At 40.1% G+C, this 9,356-nt stretch overlaps 1 protein-coding gene and 1 long non-coding RNA gene across 3 annotated transcripts; one reads left to right on the top strand and one right to left on the bottom strand.

Annotated features, from left to right (window-relative positions):
• Positions 1–1,261: 1,261 nt before the first annotated feature.
• LOC121867620 lies at positions 1,262–2,638 on the bottom strand. 2 transcript variants are annotated; one of them, XM_042367635.1, is made up of 3 exons: positions 2,547–2,638; positions 2,150–2,384; positions 1,262–1,954 (listed from the first exon to the last, which is right to left on the bottom strand). In XM_042367635.1, exons 1-3 carry the CDS (start codon positions 2,556–2,558, stop codon positions 1,518–1,520), a joined length of 684 nt encoding a protein of 227 aa, XP_042223569.1. In that variant the 5' UTR covers positions 2,559–2,638; the 3' UTR covers positions 1,262–1,517. The 2 variants fall into 2 exon arrangements, with proteins under 2 accessions (XP_042223569.1, XP_042223568.1); XM_042367634.1 differs by having other exon boundaries at positions 1,262–2,384.
• A 411-nt stretch (positions 2,639–3,049) lies between these two features.
• LOC121867621 lies at positions 3,050–4,919 on the top strand. The gene is made up of 2 exons (XR_006089205.1): positions 3,050–3,189; positions 4,622–4,919. It is a non-coding gene; the product is annotated as an uncharacterized LOC121867621 (long non-coding RNA).
• Positions 4,920–9,356: the final 4,437 nt, after the last annotated feature.

Here is a 9,356-nt window from a genome sequence, read left to right on the forward strand (position 1 = left end):
CTCTCTCTCTCTCTCTCTAAGGTATCCCAACATTCACACTTCAACGATTTTCCTTTAAGTGATACTTTTAGGTCTTTCCAAATCCAGCTTGCCTCCGACGCGTCACGTACATACATCATTTATTACACCAGCTGACAAACAACTCTCATTTAAACTATCGCGGAAATACGCGCAGGATATGTCCGGTGTCATTAGCTAGTCCCAGTATTTAAAAAAAATGGAAGAGCGAAATGTTGGGTGTTGTGCAAGGCGACAGAGGGCACAGCAGATAGATATTTGGCGCCTTGTTGTGGGAATGCAAGTAAGTACAGTGACACGATGCGTCTATTACAGAAGTGACGATGAAAGAAATAATGAGAATGACGAGAGAGCGAGAGTGTGTGTGTGTGTGTGTGTGTGTGTGTGTGTGTGTGGAACCATTTTGGAAGATAATTTTTAAGATGAATTTTATATGCATGATTGATATCTGGTGAAAATTATGTGGTTGACTTAAGTGTTGTATATTTGTTGACAAGGTTGCTGTCAACACATTGTCCTGAAAATATTCATACCATTACGTTTGCTTTGATGAGTTTATGACCACAATAGATTCTTGGTTACGATAGCTTGATCGCACCTTGACAGGTTCAAAGCTGTACTATGAGCGACCTTTGAAATCCTTCACGGTGTATGTCCTGCGTCATGTTCCCGAGTTCACCTGAAGCTGACATATTCATTTCACTCATTAAGGAATTACACGCATCGTCCTCTGCGCGCATTTACGAAATTTCTCATAAATAGAGACCTCAAGTATTTTTGTTGGGTAGATATTTAAGAGATGACAGCCTTTTTTCAGGGCACCAAGAAGGAGTGTTGTAGTCTATACAAGTATAATGTAATGATGTTTTGATGGTATTTCTTACTGTATGATCATTATTATTCAGTTTCTCTTTTTTTTCGTTTCCTCTGTGGGGGACCGAATTAGATATCTTGTAAATGTCATTGGACGGTGATAATTGTGGTGATGGGATGATAATGATGACGGTGATTATGGTGATCAAGGTGATGATAACGAGTGATGATTGTTATGATGATGGTGATAGTATTGGTGATGATGTTTCTAATGGTGGTGGCAATTAGTTATGTTTTCGATGCCCTAAGTGCAGATACAAATGAACACCATTTGTATCTCTGGAAAGAGAACGTGATGTGTTTGTCATTGTCTTCCACAACAAGGTAGAAAGTTTAACCTCCGGGAGATGTAATGAATTAGAGTCAAGGATTGTATGGTTAAGGTTTTATTTCACAGTGTTCTTCTCAACAAAATTCTTCACTGTAAAACTTTTGGCAAAATTTTGAATTGGTAAAACTATAGAATAAAATATCTTGGTGACAATATTCACAAAGGTCTTAAATTTTCATGCTGCTGCAGTTTATACATGACCGAGCGTGCATGTTTAATGACCAACCTGGTGTTTGTTTCACAAATTAAGAAGATCTCAAGACTAGAGAGTCGCTTTAAGACGTCAGGCAACTCATTACAACTGGATGTTCTTGCCGTTGGAGAGGAGGATACCGGAGGGACCAGCAAGGACCACTTTCACTCCGTGCTCCAACTGGATCTGTTGACCATCAGAGGTGATGATACCAGACTCACCGACTAGATGACGCTTGCTGCGCTTCTGGACGAGGGTGCCGTCGCTCATGACGTAGCCGGAGGGTCCGTCAAGCAGGATGGTGGTGCCTGGCTTGGAGAACTGGATGGGGATGCCTTCAGCGGTGATCATACCAGAGGGTCCAACTAAAGGAACTGAACGCTTGGTGCGTGGGTTCACAATCCTCAAGTCGTCAGTGAGCTGGAGGTTACGGCCAGACTTGGTGACCACACCAGAGGGTCCGATGAGAAGGATGTCATGAGCAAGGTCGTGGCTGAAAAGGTCGGTGGTACCATCAGCACGTAGGATGCCAGAGTGACCAATATTACCCTTGGCAGACACCATACCAGCACTGCGCCTGAAGCGTGGGTTCACGATCCTCAAGTCGTCAGTGAGCTGAAGGTTGCGGCCAGACTTTGTGACCACACCAGAGGGCCCGATGAGGAGAATGTCATGAGCAAGGTCGTGGCTGAAAAGGTCGGTGGTACCATCAGCACGTAGGATGCCAGAGTGACCAATGTTGCCCTTGGCAGACACCATACCAGCACTGCGCTTGGCACGGGGAACAAAGTGGAGGTCGGAGGTGAGTTGTACGTTTTGACCAGACTTGGTAACAATACCAGAAGGTCCTACCAATGCGATATCATCAGCGAAGGCATGAGAGAACTGAGTGTTGACACCATCGGGTCTAACGATCCCTGAATGCCCAACCTGTGCGCTGACGCCGACGGCGAGCACACAGATAGCTGCCTGTAAAGAGCAACAGATTAGTGACAGTATTGTCTACACGTACTGTGTGATATTTTTCCATGCAAATTATGTTTATTCCATGGAGCATAAAACTCTTATGTCTTATACAGAAGGAAGAAAGATTTTGGATCACAGGATGACCTAAAACAGAAGTGCACTTACCAGAATCTTCATAGTCAGTTAGTTTAGTTGGTCCCAGAACTCCAACCTGCACGAGTGGCTTCTGCGGACCGGATGGTTGTGCTGTGCTGCGGTCCAGCGGTGGTTTATATACCACACTGTCACTTTCTTATCACGTGATAATCAAGTCTCTGATTGGTTGCTACCTTTGTTACTATCGTCCGTAGCTTGAAGATCCAATGGTTCAGAGCTCTTCAAGGACGTCTGCTAACATACAAGGGCTTCCTCAGTCTAGTATATAACGTCCCGGTTAACTCATTTCTCCAATGCACACCCAAAAATGAATCACATGGTGTTGAACAGCAAAAACAAGTAGAGGTTCTAGAAAGAAAAATATATCGTTATTGAAAGACTAAGTAAGGATTACGAGCTTATTGAAGTGATGCGTCGGTGGTAACGGGTCTGGCTGGACCCTATCTACGGTAGAAGGGTGAGTAGCCACGCCCAGCACGCGGCTCCTCCCAGTGCAGTGTATGTCAGGTTGTTGTCTATGACTGGTCACCTGCTGCTCCCACAATCCCATACAGAGGGCCACACGGAATCATATCTAGGGTTTTCTCCACTTCTGATACTTGGGCCAGGATCTTCAGTGGAGAGCTCGCTGAAGTTTTACTCCACTTGAGATGTGAGAACGCTTCTGAACTGACAAACAAAATAGCGCTAAGTTTCTATAGTATATGACTCGATATGTTCTTTCATCCCGGTTAAGTGGAAAACCGAAGAGAATTCGAATCATGGCCAAGATTGCTCGCAGTACATTTTCGTCAGGTTGTGTCTCTCAGGGGGTTGGTCATGTTTACGTCCAGTCATGTTTTACATATGTGCGTAGTGGTGTTACTGAACCCTTATGTGGATGATAGAGAACACAGTCATGGTGTTAGTGAATAGTTATATTGGCACGTAATGTACATTTTAATCGAAGGGAAAATGTTGTTAAATAGAGGCAATGAAGAACACAGTCATGATGGTTATCCTGTACATCTGTGTTTGTGGTAACAATGATCTTGGCCACAGAGACTCCTGGCGGGCTGAAACTATCTTCCATTTTGTCACAGTTTATTTACATATGCAGGGTAGTTGGTAGATCAAATATGACTTGAGAACGTTAAAGTTGTCGAGGCTTCACCATTTGCAAATATTTTTAAATAATCACTTGCTCGCAGATACATTGTCTGACATTTTACAAGTATAATTTTAATTTTCGTTGAAACAATTTTAGTTGAGTGAAATGTTGTCAATGGTGGGTTATTTATAAAATACCCGCCTCTAATAAAAACTATGATTGTTTTTAAATTCTTTTTTTTTTACTTTTTTTCCATCTTCCTCCTATCTCCTATTCCTCTTCCCTTCTATACTACAATTTGGAAATCATTATCTCTTACAAACCTAAAATAATTGCACGTGAAAATGCACATTTGACAATCACTAATGATCGTCTCCTTTCTCTCAATTGTTCAGAGTGGCAGCCACGTGTCACGCACCGTAAGTAAGGGTGAGTTCTTAAGGTAGTAGCTATATATCGCGTGTTCCTCCGATGCTGAGTAGTTCATTACGTAGTGAAATATGAGACGTGTGGAAGGCGAGTAAATTTGTTTTTTATTGATAACTATACTTCCAGAATTTATAAGGTGTTTAATTTTGTTTTTGTTTTTACCGATTTGTGTGATTCAGGTGTTTCTGTAGACAAAAAACCTCCCCTGTACTGTGTTGTTGCTACTCCACACTATTAATCTTTAAATGTACCAAATATCTTCCATTATCCCTACGTGACCTAATTTAGACTTTATAAGATCTTGATTGAAATTTACCACATGTTCTACCCTTTTTTTATAAACTCAGTCATTCGATGAAAATTATAGTCCTATCGATCATTTTGGTGACCAACCACCGTATGACTGGAGGGTAGACTGGTCAGGTAGTTTGTCCCATATAGCGAATACTTACAATAGCCGCTACCATAGTCACTTCTGCCTCGCTCACCTCATACTTCCCCTTGAAACTGAATTTCTGCTTTTCGTTGGTTGGGATTTATTTATATTTAATGTACTTGTCTCTAGTCAGGCCGGGCAGCGAATGAGAGAGGAAAGAGCTGTGGGAAGAACCTTATGGAAAGAAAGAAGTCTCGCTGAAAGCAACTGAGAAAGGAAGGAAGAAGCAGAATTGACGGAGAAGAAAATGTTTCAGTCAAGATGATAATGACTTGTGTCCAACGAATTACTGCAAGAAGATATTGATGAAAAAGACACGAAGGGTTAAATGACATTCATATTTTATGTATATGAACAGTTTGCTTATGTATGGTATTTACAGGATATGTATTGTAAACTATACCAAATATAATTCACTCTTTTACTATTATTAAATCATTTACTAACTGGTTTTATGAATATGGTTTATTTTTGTACTTAGTAATTCATCATTAAAATATTTTTTTCTATCTTAACTAATACCTAAGATTATTCATTCACTTCTAAATTTAATGATCTGGAAACTCTGACAACATTATATTGAGAATGACACAATTGCAGCCGAACATTAAACAGTGACACTAAGTTTTACAATAAAATCAGCCCCAGGAGTCATGGTCTTAGTCTGTGGGGTTTTATTAATTCCACGTGCTTCCCGTCTCTTGCTCGGCTGCCTGAGACGACGGTACAAGTCAGTTAGCCACTGGATGTCGAGGCAAAAGGATGGTTCGTTTTTCCAAAACTCAAACTTAATTTATCCAAAAGTTTGTCTCACTGGAATGAGAGAAGTTATTCTCACTAACTTTGTGTTTGAAGTTTTTGAATTCGGTTACTCCCTTTGTCCTTTTACACATATTTTCTGTTTCTATTTGTATGATACGATGTTGTCTCCCACTACACACCAGGAGGCCCATGTAGGGGCTCTGCCACATCTCGTTACTCGAGAGAACTCTTGTTGTAATATTCCCCCAGAGAGTTTCCCAGGTATACGTGTTCTAGTGATGACGAGTCACCTGGTAAAACCTTCCTCCTGTACCCTGTGGCAGAGTCCTGGACCACTTCCTTGTGCCTTGTGATAAAATCGGCTTCCAATAGCCCTCTTTTACCGGTCTGAGAAGTGTGGGTTCTTAATGTTACAAGGGGCAAAGTGCTGTTATTTCGGATATGCAGTATATAATGTGCAAAAACAGACACATGTAAAAGAAAACACATTCCACTTCACATACACCTACCAACCCCCAAAAAAAAAAACACACACACACACCTTGGTTTCACGAGTGTATAATTATTCTTCACTATCAGTATCAAAGTCTTTATGTTTACTTTAAGGTTAAGGTAGTGTTTACCTCTGCTTTTGAATATGAGGTAAAATTTCTAACATTAAATAATTGTTTTAATGAAATTCCTACAAGGACTATTTCAGGCATATTTTACGCTTGTCAATATCAATACTAACTCACTTGATGGCGTCGTTTTTGTTTCGTGTTTATTCATGACTATGATGTTTGATGCCTTTTATATATATATATATATATATATATATATATATATATATATATATATATATATATATATATATATATATATATATATATATATATATATATATATGTTGTGGGGTAATAGGAAGACGCCTCTATCAATATCTTAACAGAGGAATGAAAAATATAGAGAAAAAGTCTTTAATCGGCAATAGTAATCTGACAGTAGTATACTGTATACGTTAGGAAGGAGGTACTGGCCATTGTGGCCAAACCAGTAACACTATAACAATAAACGAATGACGTCCATGCTGAGGATCTGCCGTAGTGACCCAGGGTTGACGGCAAGAATATAAAATTAATCAAAATCATTCCTGATGGAGATGACCAAGATAAACGTGTCTATCTAAAATCAATAACTGACTTCCTAACTAGATGAATGTAAAAATCTCATATGTATAAAAACTAGGCACTGAGTTTATATATATATATATATATATATATATATATATATATATATATATATATATATATATATATATATATATATATATATATATATATATATATATATATAATTTTTTTTTTAGAACATTTTATTTTGGGATGTATAATTTCGGAAAATGACGTTTAGTTAAAATTAGTTACAACAACTTTATAATTGTCTAGGCAAGGAAATATGAGAAAGCGAGGTTTGTTTATATATTCTCAGAGCAAACAAACATTTACCGTGTTTTTGTTTACAAGTTGTTTGAACAAAGATTTGTTGCCAGAAAAATAAGAGTTATGACGACCATAACAATTAATAGTCTTTAATGAAACAACAAGAATCACGTGCAATTAAATGTAAAAGACCTGAATCACGACTACCTGGGCTTACTGTGTGTGTGTGTGTGTGTGTGTGTGTGTGTGTGTGTGTGTGTGTGAAAACAAAATAAATGTACCGTTTTAATAAAAAAACTCGTATCACTAAATCAGTAGAGTAAAAGCTTCACTTTCGTGATGCAACATTGTTAATATTTCATAAATTAAAAATGCAAACGAGGGGCCCTGACCGATCGCTTAACCTTCATCTAATTAACAACACTTCGGCAATAATTGAGTGTTGACCTTCACATGTGAATATAAAACGTAGTTTGTAAAAAGTATTTGGTTATACATAACTCAACGTAAGGAAGACAGTGATATAAATATACAATTCTCTCGTTACTAGTTGTACTTCTTATTCCTTGAAAAAATATAAAAATAATATTGATATCACACCCAGTGTGGCAGCTGGTCTGATGTTCTTACTGAAACTGGGATTAAAAAATAAAAAATAAAAATAAACGACAAAGATATTAAAATTCCATCAAGGTTGTTGCCCTGAGCTGTGGGATTATTAATTGTTTCATCACCATCAGGTGAGACAAGACGCTCGGGAATTATGAGCATGAGGCGTGCCAGGCGAGGCAACACACTAACGCATACTGTGTTTCATGGCAGCTCCCAGCTCACCATAATGTGGGGCTTGTGGTCGTCAGCTGAGACACGTTCCAAAATAATATGCCACATACTTGTCAATTTCCTGGGGAAGATGAGCCAGGCACTCACATTATTCTCTGTCTGGCTGAGCCTCCTCCACCTCGCCCAGACAGAAGCGCTTGATGTAAAGGTCATACCATTTGGGCCACAGCGGACAGCCAATAGCGGCGAGCTATTCTCCTCCCTGCCATCATGTAACGCTGATGGGAACATCATCAAAAGCATGATCACTTGCCTTTCACTTAACTCTGGCGATTATTCATGGATTGCTGAGCTTCTGGCTTGTGGGTGTGTTGCTCAGCCAAACTGTTGCTTAACGACTGGCCGAGAAGCCTGCAGAAAGCCAGGACAGGAGCCTTCACGAGGGAACATTGGCTGTTGTTTCTGCTCCACTTCTCTATAAATCCCTGAATGTAATCAGCTGGAGCACCAAGGAGCCTCCTGACACCCGCCGTGGCTTTTACCTCAACGAGTGTGGTTATTGTCCTGCGGGGGAGACGCTTACTCCTCGTTACATCCTCCCCACATTAACGGCGGAATTCCAATGTGGCCATTTGTTCCCCTCATAATCTGAAGGTTTTTCGTTAAAGTGGCAACAGTGAGGCAAGAAAATAGTGCCTGAAGGTCCTTCGTGAATCAGGAGAGTCGCGAGCGAATCACTTGAGATGTCATCAGGATATTCTCTTAATACTGTATCATTTTCACTGTTAAATGTGTTATAGTTCACCAGAAACAAATATATCAATCAAAATTGCTGACTCAGAAGATGTGGAGATGAAATAGCAAAATAGCTTCTCGCTGTTTTGTCATTTGTTATTTCAAAACGTTTGAGAAAGAACGAGTCCAGTCCATTTTTTTCCTAAGTTGAGTATGAAAAAGTCTCCATTTTAGGCGGAGGTTTTGTCCGCTTCCATTTAGACATTTGAGTAATGACGTATGTAGTCTTCCTTCAATAGCCTAAGAACGACTTACGGAGGGAGGTGTTTGGTATAAACTGTTTCACCAACATTTTATTAAAACTATGTCCGAGATCTATAGTTTTCCGCCTGTACTTTCTCATATATAACTACTGCACGACTTCTGATCTTGAGCAGTGTATTTCACAGATAAAAATAATACACATAACTGCATAGCGCTGGTATTTAGATTTAATAAAATAATCAGCATTTGCTTCAGCTATTTCCCGTCAGTTGTGGCCCCTGACAATTGGGAGGGTTTGTGATGTCACTCTATAGCGACGCCTTAAATCACCATAAATCACTGTCAATATCTAGTTTTCTATACAGGGAAGACATACCTTTAAGACAGTATGTTACCAGCTCATTGACATTATCTTTTGTTTCGTTCCCCAGCGTGTTTTCACGGTCATTCCTCTCCCTGAACTGAGTCATTTGGTGACCCAGAAAACGTATTCATTTCTCGACTGTTTTTCTTAACGCCCCCCCTGCGCGCCTTCTCCTCCAGTAAGTTACCACCTCCCTCCATCTCCATGAACATTTTCTTCCACCGCTTTCTCCTCCGATACATTTTAGAACTCCTCTTCCATCAACACATTTCCGCCCTTCTCCTTCTCTTCCAACACGTTTCTGCCATCCTCCTCCTCTCCCAACAAGTTGCTGCCCTTCCCCTTCTCTTCTTCCTCCTTCTACTCCTTCCTCACCAACACGTTTCTACCCCCCCACCCCCTCCTTCCCGAACACTTCCTTCGGTAGTACACCTTCGTCACCAGTCTTCCTGTGGCCTCTCCGACGTCTCCTTCCGAACCTTCACTTCCCACGAGTGAGATCCTCTTGCCATAGCTTCTTCTTATCGCCCAGTTT

The sequence above is a fragment of the Homarus americanus genome, unplaced genomic scaffold (assembly GCF_018991925.1).
Source record: "Homarus americanus isolate GMGI-L3 unplaced genomic scaffold, GMGI_Hamer_2.0 scaffold9448, whole genome shotgun sequence".
In the NCBI taxonomy this organism is placed as follows: Eukaryota; Metazoa; Arthropoda; class Malacostraca; order Decapoda; family Nephropidae; genus Homarus; species Homarus americanus.